This window comes from Chiloscyllium plagiosum, unplaced genomic scaffold, assembly GCF_037043375.1.
Source record: "Chiloscyllium plagiosum isolate Xiang-an unplaced genomic scaffold, Cpla_swu_hap1 HiC_scaffold_6, whole genome shotgun sequence".
Taxonomy (NCBI): Eukaryota; Metazoa; Chordata; class Chondrichthyes; order Orectolobiformes; family Hemiscylliidae; genus Chiloscyllium; species Chiloscyllium plagiosum.
This window is the reverse complement of record NW_028270144.1, coordinates 7863399-7877931: the sequence shown is the minus strand read 5'-3', so window position 1 is coordinate 7877931 and position 14533 is coordinate 7863399. Positions and strand designations below refer to the sequence as shown.

The window sequence follows — 14533 nt, the reverse complement described above, 5'->3', positions numbered from 1 at the left end:
TCTTGTAAAAGTACATATGAAATAAATTTTAAAATTCTGAGGTAAATTTCTTCGCTGTCCGCTACACCTCCAACTCTGGTGTCCTCTACAAACTTACTGGCCATTTTCAAAAACAAAAACAGAAATTGCTGGAAAGGCTCAGCAGGTCTGGCAGGATCTGTGGACAGAAATCTGAGTTAACGTTCCCCTCCTCAGAACTGATTCACAGCATCTTTCCATTTTTATTTACTAACCACTTCCCTTTGTTTTTCATTTGGTTATTTGCTTCCCCTTTCGCCACCTGATTCAGCAGCCCTGAGACAAATGATTAAATGTCCCTGACAGCCACTGTCAGGCAGGGGTTGGCAATCCTTCAGAGTGTCAAGACCGTCCTTTACAAAGATGGCGCCATCGCGACGTTTGCGCAGGCGCGGTGCGGCGGTTGCCTCTTGCGCCGGCTCTTTAGCGGTGGCGCACCCTCTCGGCTTCTTCTTCCAGAAGTTTCCAAAGCGGCGGCAGCAGCAGCGACGGCGACATGGCGGCCGACGGGTGAGTCGTGTGCCCGCCGTTTAAAGTCCGCTCTCGGCTCGCGAACGTAGCTCCCGTTTTTTTTTGTGTGTATTTAATTTAAAAAATATATATTTTTGTTTTATTTTGACAGCGTCTTTACAGACCAGTTCATAGAGGAGTGCCCGGAAAGAGCACTGGAGGTGGGTACTTGCTGCGGCCGGGGCGGGCGGTAAAGCGGTTCCCAGATGCTGCGGCCCCGTGAAGTTTCCTCGTGTGGGCCTCCCGGTCCTTGAGCATACGGGAGACCCGGCTGCAGCATGGTTACGGGGTGGGGGGTGGGGGTGGTTTAGACTGGACCAAAATGCACGAATGTGAGACCTGTGGAAACTTGCAGCTGTTCGGCCCGTCGCGCCCGTGCTGTCCTTGCGATGCAGGTAGCAGTCCGATTTCTTTCTCCTGCTCACGGGGTTGGTCTGCGAGACCTGTGTTCCTTTGTGGAAGCTGATGGTGAGCTGCTGCCTCCCAGGAACTGCAGCAGTCCATGTGGTTTAGGTTCACCCACGGTGCTCTTCCTCAGTAGTAATTTTAAAAGTCCCCCCCTCCCCCCGAACCAAGTTTCTGGGATGTCTGTACTCATATCTCACTGGGCTGGGGCTCACGATGAATTAGCATTTCTGTTTATGTTGCCATTCGTAAAGCTTCCAAGTTTTAGGAGCATTTTCTTTCTTCGTTCGTGGACTTGAAGGCATCTCTGGCTATGCTAGGCTCTTACAGTCTTACAGCAGTAGTAGTTTGGCGCACTGACCTTTACACCGCTGAGGCCAAACTCCAGCTCGCAGATACCTCCTCCTACCGTCCCCTTGACCATGACCCCACCCCCCACCACCAAACCATCATCTCCCAGACCATCCATAACCTCATCACCTCAGGGGACCTCCCATCCACCGCCTCCAACCTCATAGTCCCACAACCCCGCACCGCCCGTTTCTACCTCCTGCCCAAAATCCACAAACCTGACTGCCCCGGACGACCCATCGTCTCAGCCTGCTCCTGCCCAACCGAACTCATCTCGGCATACCTCGACACGGTCCTGTCCCCATTAGTCCAAGAACTCCCCACCTACGTTCGTGACACCACCCACGCCCTCCACCTCCTCCAGGATTTCCGCTTCCCAGGTCCCCAACGCCTCATCTTCACCATGGACATCCAGTCCCTGTACACCTCCATCCCCCATCACGAAGGACTCAAAGCACTCCGCTTCTTCCTTTCCCGCCGTACCACCCAGTACCGTTCCACCGACACCCTCCTTCGACTGACCGAACTGGTCCTCACCCTGAACAACTTTTCTTTCCAATCCTCCCACTTTCTCCAAACAAAAGGAGTAGCCATGGGCACCCGCATGGGCCCCAGCTATGCCTGCCTCTTCGAAGGGTATGTGGAACAATCCATCTTCCGCAACTACACTGGCCCCACCCCCCATCTTTTCCTTCGCTACATTGATGACTGTATCGGCGCTACCTCGTGCTCCCACGAGGAGGTTGAACAGTTCATCCACTACACTAACACCTTCCACCCCGACCTCAAATTCACCTGGACAGTCTCGGACTCCTCCCTCCCCTTCCTAGACCTTTCTGTTTCTATCTCAGGCGACCGAATCAACACGGACATCTACTACAAACCAACCGCCTCCCACAGCTACCTGGACTACACCTCCTCCCATCCTGCCCCCTGTAAAAACGCCATCCCATTCTCCCAATTCCTTCGTCTCCGCCGCATCTGCTCCCAGGAGGACCAGTTCAAAATACGTACAACACAGATGGCCTCCTTCTTCAAGGACCGCAATTTCCCCCCCGACGTGGTCGACGGTGCCCTCCACCGCATCTCCTCCACTTCCCGCTCCTCCGCCCTTGAGCCCCGCCCCTCCAACCGCCACCAGGACAGAACCCCACTGGTCCTCACCTACCACCCCACCAATCTCCATGTACAGCGCATCATCCGCCGTCACTTCCGCCACCTCCAAACAGACCCCAGCACCAAGGATATATTTCCCTCCCCTCCCCTATCAGCTTTCCGTAGAGACCACTCCCTCCGCGACTCCCTTGTCAGATCCACACCCCCCACCGACCCGACCCAACCTCCACTCCTGGCACCTTCCCTTGCAACCGCAGGAGGTGCAACACTTGCGCCCACACCTCCCCCCTCACTTCTCTCCAAGGCCCCAAAGGAAACTTCCATATCCGCCACAGATTCACCTGCACCTCCACCCACATCATCTGCTGCAGCCGGTGTGGCCTCCTCTATATTGGGGAGACAGGCCGCCTACTTGCGGAGCGATTCAGAGAGCACCTCTGGGCCACCCGGACGAACCAACCCAACCACCCTGTAGCACAGCATTTCAACTCCACCGAGGATATGCAGGTCATTGGACTCATCCACCGCCAAACCACAACAACCCGACGGTCGGAGGAGGAGTGTCTTATCTTCCGACTGGGAACCCTCCAACCACAGGGGATGAACTTGGACTTCACCAGTTTCTTCATCCCCCCTCCCCCCACCTTGTCTCAGCCGGATCCCTCCAGCCCGGCACCGCCTTCCTGACCTGCAGTCTTCTTCTTGACCTCTCCGCCTCCATCCTACTCCGACCTATCACCCTCACCTTGACCTCTTTCCACCTATCACATTTCCAACGCCCCCCCCTCCAAGTCCCTCCTCCCTACCTTTTATCTTCTCCTGCTGAACACTCTCTGCTCATTCCTGAGGAAGGGCCTGTGCCCGAAACGTCGAATCTCCTGTTCCCTGGATGCTGCCTGACCTGCTGTGCTGTTCCAGCAATAAAGTTTCAACTTTGATCTCCAGCAGCTGCAGACCTCACTTTCTCCTCTTACAGTCTTGCCTGTTCTGAATTACCTTGGAGAAGGTGGCTGTTTTCTTGAATTGCGACACTACCCTCACCTGCACACCTAAACAATGTTAATTCAGTCCAGTTTGTTTGGCATGGTTCCCCCTCTGACAAAGTCACCCTGCCTATCTGACTTGATTAATTCTGGTGCTTGCATGTTGAGGTTAATTCTGTTCTTAAATATTTTCTAAAGACGTGCAGGCTCTGTTGATTAACCATGGAAAACCCTAGCTTAGAGGGATTGGGCAGGAGGGCGAGTCTGGGTGGGATGCTCTTTAGAGGGTCAGTGTGGACTCGATGGGCCGAATGCCATGCTTTCATTTGTATGATTCTGTGAAATGTTTTTATTCCACTATAGATTTGTTGGTCTGTAGTTCCCTGTTTATACTTAACAATCCTCTTGAATAATGGTAGTAAGCTACCTGTCTTCCAGCTCTCTGCTACTTCTGTGGCCAGAGAGCATTTGAAAATTAAAGCCTGCAGTTTTGAAATAACTTTCCCCAGCTCTTCAACCTAGTTTACTGTATCGAGTGCTCCCGAGGAGAAAGTGAGGTCTGCAGATGCTGGAGATCAGAGCTGAAAATGTGTTGCTGGAACAGCGCAGCAGGTCAGGCAGCATCCAGGGAACAGGAGAATCGACGTTTCGGGCATAAGCCCGAAGAAAGGCTTATGCCCGAAACGTCGATTCTCCTGTTCCCTGGATGCTGCCTGACCTGCTGCACTGTTCCAGCAACACATTTTCAGCTCTTCTCTACATCGGCAAGACCAACCATACACTAAGGGAATGTTTCGCTGTGCATCTCAACCTGGCCTGCAGGGGTCGTCCACACCTCCTTTCACCGCCCATTTTAATTTCCCTTCCCTCTCTTTCCAACATGACCATCCTTGGCCACCTCCATTGCCAACAATGAACCAAACTCCAAATTGGAGGAACAACACCTCATGTTCCACCTGGGCAGCCTACAGCCCGGAGGAGTCGCGTTAGACTTCTCCAATGTCAAATACCTGCCCCAGGGTTAGAGTTTGCAGGATGCCAAATTGAGGAACATTTGAGAGAACATCTCTAGGACACAGATGAAACAACCCACTGCCCTGTGGCTGATTACTCCAAATCCCTCTCTGACGATATGCAAATCCTGGGGCATCTCCGCTGCCAAATCCTAGCCACCCGATCACTGGGCGAAGAACACATCATCTTCTGCTGTGGGACCCTCCAACCAACTGGGTCAATGTTTATTTCATCAGTTTTCTCATCTCCCCTCCCCCACCTTATCCCATATCCAATCCTCCAACTCTGCACCACCCTCTTGAACTGTCCAACCTGTCCATCTTCCTTCCTACCTATCCACTGCACCCTCCACTCCGACCTATCACCATCACCCCCCCTCCCCCTCCCCAATCTTCATCCACCTATCGTATTCCAAGCTATGTTCCTTCTTGGGGCCCACCATATTTCTGATGAAGACCTTAAACTCGAAACGTCGATTCTCCTGCTCTTTGGATGTTACCCGACCAGCTGTTCTTTTCCAGCGCCACCATTTTTGATTCTGCTCCATCATCAAGCCAAGTGTACACACTGGTTCAGTGAAGAGTCCAGGAATTTCTTCATACGGATTAATTTCATTTTAATTTCTTTACTGTGGCCACACTGAAAAAGGGTTCCCAGGCTGGCCAAAGCCTCTACAACTGGAAAGAATAGTGAGTTAGGGTAAAAGAATTGGCAAGAGTGAGGAAAAGGAGGATTTAGCTGAAAATTCCATGCAAATGAAGTTGTCTCTTTTTTAGTGCTGGATAACTCATAAATTCGAAAGGTTTGGCACAAGAAAAGCACAACAGATCAGACAGCATCTAAGGAGCAGGCAAATCAACATTTCGGTCATAAGCCCTTCATCAGGAATGACTGTGATCTCCAGCATCTGCAGACCTCACTTTCTCCTAACTAATAATAAGTATTGTTATTGTAATTTTATTTTCCAAGTCAATGCAATAGTTTCTTGAGTAACGATCTATCCAATGAAAAGGGTATGGCAAGATGAGACAGATGGTCGCAACAGTGGACTCTTTTAGAAGGACAAATGTTCCATGGTGGTATATAATTGATAGTGTTCTGGAAATGCAGCCTTGAGTTATATTTCTACTTCAGACTGTAAAGAAGTGGAAGAATTAGTTATAATTCATAAAAAAGGAATGAGTTGGATATTTAGATTATTGAGCATGGTTTTTTGGTGTTTAGGTTGAGGATGATACCAGGTTTTTGAAGAAGCATAGTAGAAATAGTGAGAAGTGGTTAGATATTACAATATAGATTTTAGGATTTTGGGAAATTATGCTTTTTCGTTTGTTGCGGAAGTGATAAATGCAGTAGTAAGATGCAATTTAAGGTCAAAGGTGCATGAAGTTTAGAAAATTTGTAGAATGCTAGCACTATTAAGAAGAATAGACTTTATAACATTTGAGGAAATTTTGGCTTCAATTCAACTTGCTGTGTCCATCCTGAACACACAATAACACACACAACCTGAACATTTGATTGTGTATGCTCTGAAGGTGTTTACTTCTCCAACATTCAATATTTTGCACATTCAACTCCCTTGTTAAAGATTCATGCCTCCGCACCCCCCCCCCCCCCCCAAATAAATTTCAAAAAAAGTTCTTCCTCAGTTCATCTAAAGTTATTTACTAGGTACTGCACTACAGCAAATTCCCCATATCCAGAATCTGGTAATGAAATTCATAGCTGAAAATGTGTTGCTGGAAAAACGCAGCAGGTCAGGCAGCATCCAAGGAACAGGAGAATCGACGTTTCGGGCATAAGCCCTTCTTCAGGATTCCTGAAGAAGGGCTTATGCCCGAAACGTTGATTCTCCAGTTCCTTGGATGCTGCCTGACCTGCTGCGCTTTTCCAGCAACACATTTTCAGCTCTGATCTCCAGCATCTGCAGAACTCACTTTCTCCTCCTAATGAAATTCATATACAGCTTTGATTGAAGCAAACTATTTGCAATCTGTCTTGCTGAGTTTGTATGTCATGGCAAAAAATGCAAATCATTATTACATTATTACATATTGGCTAGATTTTGCTTTTGTTGTGGAATCAAAAGACCACTATTAAACATTCATTTAACAGCATTATTGAAAAATAAGGACAATGTGTTTTAAAACACATTTTAAGAAAATTTTGCATTTATTCTTCAATAGAATGTAGTCATATTACTATTAAATATTAATATATAAATTAGTCTTTTTTTCAAAAAGTGCTGCATGCTTTACATTTTAACCCCACCAATGGGTTGCTTATGTTTGTTTCATGCTTTTAAACATTAAAAATGTTCCTGGAAAGTTGTTCTGAGCAGCTGCTGCTGTAATATGTATATCTGCAAGGCCCACAGCTATAACAAATGAGTTGGTGTGAAATGCTAACTTGGAAAAAGGAAAATTAATTTTGCCTATTAATGTTAATAGAAATAACATTGCCAGTATTCATTTTTCTAAACTTTACAGTTTTGTGAATTTTTTTGTTTTGTTCATCGAACTTGGAATATGCCATTTTAGAATTGTCCTTTGTAGTATTGTTTCAGTAGGGTTGCTAAGTTACGCTGTTTATGACCATACTTTTTATTCTTCCAGGAGATCACTGCTGCAGTAGAACAGGATTTGGACAAAGCAGAATATTATTGCCAAAGAGCCTATGCACACATATTACTTAAGAATTACGAAGGTAAGTTCAACAGCACTAAGATTTTGATTGTACTCCTTTTGCCAGGGTTTTGGCAGATTTTTTTTGAATTAATAAAAGACACTGATTTGTATTCATTTTAGGGTCTGTATTTTGCATCCTGACTACCTTTGCCTTTTCAGTTGGTAATTTTAGTGAGATTTTATGGCTGTTTGTTCCCAATGATCACATTAAGATACTGTCTTATTAAATCCTGCTTTATTGTCTTGAATATCTTTGGCCTAATTTATAGCTGGACATTCCACCCTTTTTTCCTGGGAAAGCAAAGATTTGGAGCAATGTCAAGTGGATGGACACTAGACGTCTTGGCATTCTGCTTCTTTCCCTGTTTCCTGTTTCTCTGTGCAAACAGGAATATTATTTCCTTCGATTTCTTTCGTGCAATAGAAATAGCCAATCAGTGTCATGTCAGTGATGAAGTTCTGAGGGCTGCAAACCTGGAAAAATTGTTACATCGCTTGTGGATTTAAAATCATACTTTGTATGTAAAGTTGAGTTCTTTAATGTAATCATGGTGAGATTTGAAGAAGGTAATGCAACTGGTACTTTTATGGACTTGCAAAAGAGATTTGATGAGGTGGCAAAAATATTTGTTGAGCCAAATGTTTAGAGACAGGAAAGAGGAGAGTGATGCGAGCAGTTCTGTGCCAAACCTTAAGATAGATACATTGGTCTTAGAGGATGTGTAATCCAGGTTTACTAGAATTATATCTGGATTCATGGGTCAAATTAAATGGAGGTTGGACAAACTAGTATCATACTCCATGGAGTTTTGACAGCCAAAGCATGATTTGATGAAAGCTCTCAAAATATTGAGGGAATGGGCAGGGCAGAAAGAAATAAACTTTTTTTTCTCTACGAAAGCTGTATTCTAGCATTGAGGCCATAATCTGAAAGTCAGTTCTAGACATTTTAAGAGTGAAATGAGGAAATACTACACACAAACAATAGGTAGAAGTTTGGAATTCTCTTCTGCAAAAGACAATTGATGCTGGTTTAGTTGAAAATTTAAAACTGAGACATAACGAATGGAGGATCACCTCAACTTGAACAGCTTTTATGGTGGCACAGTGGTTAGCACTGCTGCCTTACAGCACCAGGGACCTGGGTTCGATTCTGAGCTTGGGTGACTGTGGAGTTTGCATGTTCTTCCCTTGCGTGGGTTTCCACTGGGTGCTCTGGTTTCCTCCCAAAGTCCAAAGATGGGCAAGTTACGTGGTTTAGCCATGGGGTAAAACCCCATACAGGGTTAAAGGGATAGAGTGAGGAATGGATGTGTGGACCAGTCCTCCCTTGTTGGAGACCTATCTAACACATAACAAGATAGTTGTGGCTGTCACAGGTTAACTATTAGCAATATCAGAACATCTCTGCAAGGCTTCCTCCGAGTAATGCCCTAGGCCCAATTTTCTTTAGGTGGTTCATTGATCTTCCCTTCTTCATGTCAGTAATGAGGATAGTCACTAATGATTGCATGGTGTTTGCAGTTGTGACACTAGAGATACCGGGAATGCATAGGAATTTGTGGGCAACATCCAGACCTGGGTTGATGAGTGGCAAATAACATTTCTGCAGAAATGCCAGGCAATGACCATCTCCGACGAGAGAATTTAACTATTGATCCTTGACATTCATTGGCATTACTGTCACTGAATCCTTCGTGTCAACACAGACGTGAAATTGAACCAGAGCAGTCATATAAAATCTTACCATAACAGCAGGTCAAAGACCAGGGATATAGATGTCGTAGTGTTTAACTGACCTCTTGATTCTCTATTGGCTGCCACAAAATGGGGCACAAGACAAGAGTGTGATGGAATACTCAGCACTTTCCTGGGTAATTGCAGCTCTCACAGCCCTTAAACTTGACACCCTCAAGTATAAAGCAACCAGCTTGATTTGCCCAGCATTCACCATTTACTCTTTTCTCCACAATACAAAGTGGTGGCATTGTGTACCATCTAAAAGATGCACTGCAAGAACTTAGCAAAGCTCCTGCAACAGCACTTTCCAAATCTATAACCTTCAACTCCTAGAGGAGCAAGGCTGGGAAATGTGTGGGTTGAAACGATTTTGTTGTTCCTTTACTGTTGCTGAGTAAAAATTCTGGAACTGCCTTCATGACAACTGTGGGTAATACTGCAATGCTTCAGGAAGACCCTGCACCACCACCTTTTGTTGGTGGTCTCTAAATGTTGGCCTAACCAGTGGCAGTCACATCTCATACCTTGTTTCTATCTCTCCCATACTGTCTGCAGCAGCATCTCCAATCACTTGTTCCCTTGCTTCTAATCTTTCACTCCTCCAGATACATGTTTGTCTTTTCAGAATTCCTCTAACTGTTTTGGTTTCTTTCAAAGCCTGACAGTTTTGTTTTGACGGCAAGTTTTCTCGTAGCACCTGTATTTTGTACCCTAACCAGGTTTTCTCTTTAGGACATCTGGAACCATGGTGGTGAATGTTCATTTGGCTTTTACATTTGCCCAGTAATTGATGCTCCTGGACTCTATTTGAATCCCCACATCTTCAACTTTACCGGTCTTTCTGGTTTAAAATTGCCGTTTAGTTGCTTAAGCTATAACTTCTGATATCCTTCTTGTATGAAGGTAGACATGTTTTGTTTGTTGACTTTGTCCTAATTTGCTTTGGGAAAATGTCAGCAGTCCACAAATCCTATCCAGTAACGTCAGATTTGAGGGGGGGAAAAAAAGCCAGGATGAAGAACTTTTTGGATATCTATCATGCGTCATGAAGGCAGTTGGAGGGATTTAAATTAATTTAATAAATCAGGATTATAAACCTAGACTTGGTAAAAGTGAGCATGATAAGTCAGCATTGACCATCGGAGGAAAAAACTTATCTGGTTTACTCCTATCCTTTTTGAAAGGCCTTGTCTGGTTTATGTTACTTCAAATCTACTGCAGTATAGTTTATCCTTAACTGTCCTCTGAAATGGCCTAGCAAGCTACTTCAAGAGCATTAAGGATGGGCAACAAGTGCATGTCTTCCTGGTGGCACCCACATCCCATGAAATCATTAAAGAGTAAGATGAGTTCATTCTTTGCTATTTGTGAGGCATTATGTGCTTGGTTTGTTTGGTTATCTGGAATGTTCATCGAGAAATGTTCCTGCTAATCCTCTTGAAGATCCTGGTCTGATAATAGTTGCACATCAAGCAGTGTTGTGTTGGTTTTGATATCATAATGTGCCATACTGTGTCATTTTAAACCATCAGATTATTTCCTTTACAAACTTAAGACAAAGTGTAGGAATCTTGAAAGAGTTGTTGCAAGAAGAAAATGAATTTGAAGCATAAGTTCATTTCTAAATCAGGACCATCTCTTATGCACCTTAATGACCATGGATAATAGTTGCTCATTATCAAATCATAGATTTAGTCGATGAAGTCAATTATAAAATGAAAAACATGTTTTTAATTTGATTAAATATTACTCTCTTGCTTTATAGAGGTTGTAGAAGATGCCAACAAAGCCCTCAAGTTGAAACCCCACTGTGCTTTAGCTTATCTCAGAAAAGGGTGAGTATATTTATTGTTTGCTTATTTGTGATTGATTAGTGCCTATTTGTTTTCTGTTTACATGTAATGAGCTGGAAACATGTCTTTGTTTTCTTCAAGAAATAATAACAGCGGTGATTTCATGCTCAGGATTAACTTTTCTAAGTACACATGAGATATAGAAATCAGAAAATTTGATCCAAGAATCAGAATTGTAACTGTTTGTTTGAGAAAGAAATTGATGTTGCCATTTAAACTTGCACAATAAATCTGAAGTCATCCAGAATCCTGACCATTGGGAGTGTTAGACTTTGGATTTTGGATCTGCATTCTGTTTAATGCCAGAGTATGGTACAGTCTGGTTGTACCATTATCAAAAATGTCTTGTGTTGGTCAATTCCAGTTTCCAAACAACCAGATTTTGGATGTCCAACCTGTAATGAGCTGAGCAAAAAAAACTAAAGTTGGTTAGAAAACACCAAACCTTGGGAACAGTGGTTAAAGCACATCTTTTTTTAATTATTACATAATCTACTTAATGGTTTTTGCTTTAAAATTTTCATGAACTAAAATTAATTTTCCTTTGTTGCATTTTTAAGCATTTGGTTCTGTTAAGAGGATTCTAGAGAGACAATCTGAAGAGTAGGTGGTGGATTCTTGAGGCATTCATTAATACTTGATTAAGTCAATGTGATCATCTCTTTCCAATTACTGTTAATAAAACATTTAAAAGTATAAGACCAGGTATGATAAAGTGGCTTCCACACTATCGAACTAATGTCTTTTGTTCCATGTATTCCTAACGTGAGTTGGCAGATTTGGAAACATTGTATGAATGGATAGGGTAGAGACAGTTGGGTCATAGTCTATTTAGTAACGGTTCAGGAGAGGTAAATGACCCCTCCTATGCTGTGTTTCAAAGTTGCACAAACTTCCTAAAGAAACTTCATTTCATCTTATCAGAAAAAGCAATTCCTAATCCTGAGCAGACCCAGGAGGAAACTTCCACGTTCACCTTATCAAGATTGTTCAGAATCTTAAACAGTTCAATGAAGGCACCCCTTTTTCTAAACTCGAGTAGAAACAAGCCCATCTTGACAACCAATCCTCGTTATCCCAATCACTCCAAGTATCAATATAATAAACCACCTCTGAATCACTTGAAATGCATTTACAATATTCCTTAAATCAGGAAATCAATTCTATGTATAGTATTTGAATTGTGGTCTCACCAATGCTCCACCTAAAAGATTATGGCAGTTGTTCCAAACCTAGTTTCATAACTCATGTTTTAAATTATAACTTCTAGTTGCAGGAATTAAATTGTTGAATGAGATGATTGGATGCATCCAATTGAGAAACCAAAACACAAATTCTAAAATTTTTGAGTTACTTAGAGTGAAGAGGTAACCAGTGTTGATCTAGCAAGATTAGAGGTTGAGATGCAAAATATTTGAACAGTGAATGACCTTTTCTTGAACTCAAAGGTATGGCCAACAACTCTCAATTTTTCTTCTTGGGTGGCACAGTGGCTGTGGTTAGCACTTCTCCCTCACAGCGCCAGGGATCTGGGTTCCCTGGGTTTGTGCAGACTTCACACAGAGAGACATTCTTGCCGTGTCTGCGTGGGTTTCTTGAGTCCTCTAGTTTCCTCCCACAGTCCAAAGATATGCAAGTGAGGTGGATTGGTCATGCTAAATTACCCATGGTGTCTAGGGATGTGCCAACCTGGTGGATTATTCAAGGGAAATGTAGGGTTACAAGGATGGCGTGGATTTGGGCAGGATGCTCTTTGGAGGGTCAATGTGGACTCGATGGACCCAAGGGTCTCTTCCCACGCTAGGGATTCTATGATTGCTGGCTGAACTAGGAATTATTGCCCATCCTAATTGTCATTGAGAAGTTGATGGTGAGCTGCTTCTCGAACTGCTATGGATGCTGTTAGGGAGGAAATTTCAGGTTTTTTGACCCAGTGGCACTAAAGGTACGGCTACATATTTAATAGGGTAAAAACAATGACTGCAGATGCTGGAAACCAGATTCTGGATCAATGGTGCTGGAAGAGCACAGCAATTCAGGCAGCATCCGATGAGCAGCAAAATCGACGTTTCGGGCAAAAGCCCTTCATCAGGAATAAAGACAGAGAGCCTGAAGCGTGGAGAGATAAGCTGGTGGGGGTGGGGAGAAAGTAGCGCAGAGTACAATAGGTTAGTGGGGGAGGAGATGAAGGTGATAGGTCAGGGAGTAGAGGGTGGAGTGGATAGGTGGAAAAGGAGCGAGGCAGGTAGGACAAGTCCAGACAAGTCATGGGGACAGTGCAGGCTGGAAGTTTGAAACTGGGATGAGGTGGGGGAAGGGGAAATGAGGAAACTGTTGAAGTCCACATTGATGCCCTGGGGTTGAAGTGTTCCGAGGCGGAAGATGAGGCGTTCTTCCTCCAGGTGTCTGGTGGTGAGGGAGCGGCGGTGAAGGAGGCCCAGGACCTCCATGTCCTCGGCAGAGTGGGAGGGGGAGTTGAAATGTTGGGCCACGGGGCGGTTTGGTTGATTGGTGTGGGTGTCTCGGAGATGTTCCCTAAAGCGCTCTGCTAGGAGACGCCCAGTCTCCCCAATGTAGAGGAGACCGCAACGGATACAATAAATGATATTAGTGGATGTGCAGGTAAAACTTTGGATGTGGAAGGCTCCTTTAGGGCCTTGGATAGAGGTGAGGGAGGAGGTGTGGGCACAGGTTTACAGTTCCTCCGGTGGCAGGGGAAAGTGCCAGGATGGGCGGGTGGGTCGTAGGGGGGCATGGACCTGACTAGGTAGTCACGGAGGGAATGGTCTTTGCGGAAGGCGGAAAGGGGTGGGGAGGGAAATATATCCCTGGTGGTGGGGTCTTTTTGGAGGTGGCGAAAATGTCGGCAGATGATTTGGTTTATGCGAAGGTTGGTAGGGTGGAAGGTGAGCACCAGGGGCGTTCTGTCCTTGTTACGGTTGGAGGGGTGGGGTCTGAGGGCGGAGGTGCGGGATGTGGACGAGATGTGTTGGAGGGCATCTTTAACCACGTGGGAAGGGAAATTGCGGTCTCTAAAGAAGGAGGTCATCTGGTGTGTTCTATGGTGGAACTGGTCCTCCTGGGAGCAGATACGGCGGAGGCGGAGGAATTGAGAATACGAGATGGCATTTTTGCAAGAGATAGGGTGGGAAGAGGTGTAATCCAGGTAGCTGTGGGAGTCGGTGGGTTTGTAAAAAATGTCAGTGTCAAGTCGGTCGTCACTAATGGGGATGGAGAGGTCCAGGAAGGGGAGGGAGCTGTCAGAGATGGTCCAAGTAAATTTAAGGTCAGGGTGGAATGTGTTGGTGAAGTTGATGAATTGCTCCACGAGGTGGCGCCAATGCAGTCATCAATGTAGCGGAGGAAGAGGTGGGGAGTGGTGCCGGTGTAATTACGGAAGATCAACTGTTCTACGTAGCCAACAAAGAGACAGGCATAGCTGGAGCCCATACGTGTGCCCATGGCTACCCCTTTGGTCTGGAGGAAGTGGGAGGATTCAAAGGAGAAATTAAGGGTGAGGACCAGTTCGGCCAAGCGAATGAGTGTGTCGGTGGAAGGGTACTGTTGGGGACATCTGGAGAGGAAAAAACAGAGGGCTTGGAGGCCCTGGTCATGCCGGATGGAGGTGTAGAGGGATTGGATATCCATGGTGAAGATGAGGCGTTGGGGACCGGGGAAACGGAAGTCTTAGAGGAGGTGGAGGGCGTGGGTGGTGTCTCGAACGTATGTGGGGAGTTCCTGGACTAGGGGGGATAGGACCGTGTCGAGGTAGGTAGAGATGAGTTCAGTGGGGCAGGAGCATGCTGAGACAATGGGTTGGCCAGGGTGGTCAGGCTTGTGGATCTTGGGAAGG

General features: G+C 45.3%; 1 protein-coding gene across 6 annotated transcripts in view; it reads left to right on the top strand.

Annotated features, from left to right (window-relative positions):
• The first annotated feature begins 436 nt into the window (after positions 1 to 436).
• The window catches only part of sugt1 (SGT1 homolog, MIS12 kinetochore complex assembly cochaperone), an 85081-nt gene continuing 70984 nt past the window's right edge, over positions 437 to 14533 (top strand). For 3 of the 6 annotated variants that reach the window (XM_043691172.2, XM_043691171.2, XM_043691169.2), the window contains exons 1-4: positions 444 to 528; positions 641 to 689; positions 7016 to 7106; positions 10593 to 10662. In XM_043691172.2, coding sequence (XP_043547107.1) covers positions 515 to 528; positions 641 to 689; positions 7016 to 7106; positions 10593 to 10662 — 224 coding nt within the window. In that variant the 5' untranslated portion in view covers positions 444 to 514. Of the gene's footprint in view, positions 529 to 640; positions 690 to 7015; positions 7107 to 10592; positions 10663 to 14533 lie in introns of all 6 variants that reach the window. The other 3 variants (XM_087987869.1, XM_087987870.1, XM_043691170.2) reach the window with 2 other exon arrangements.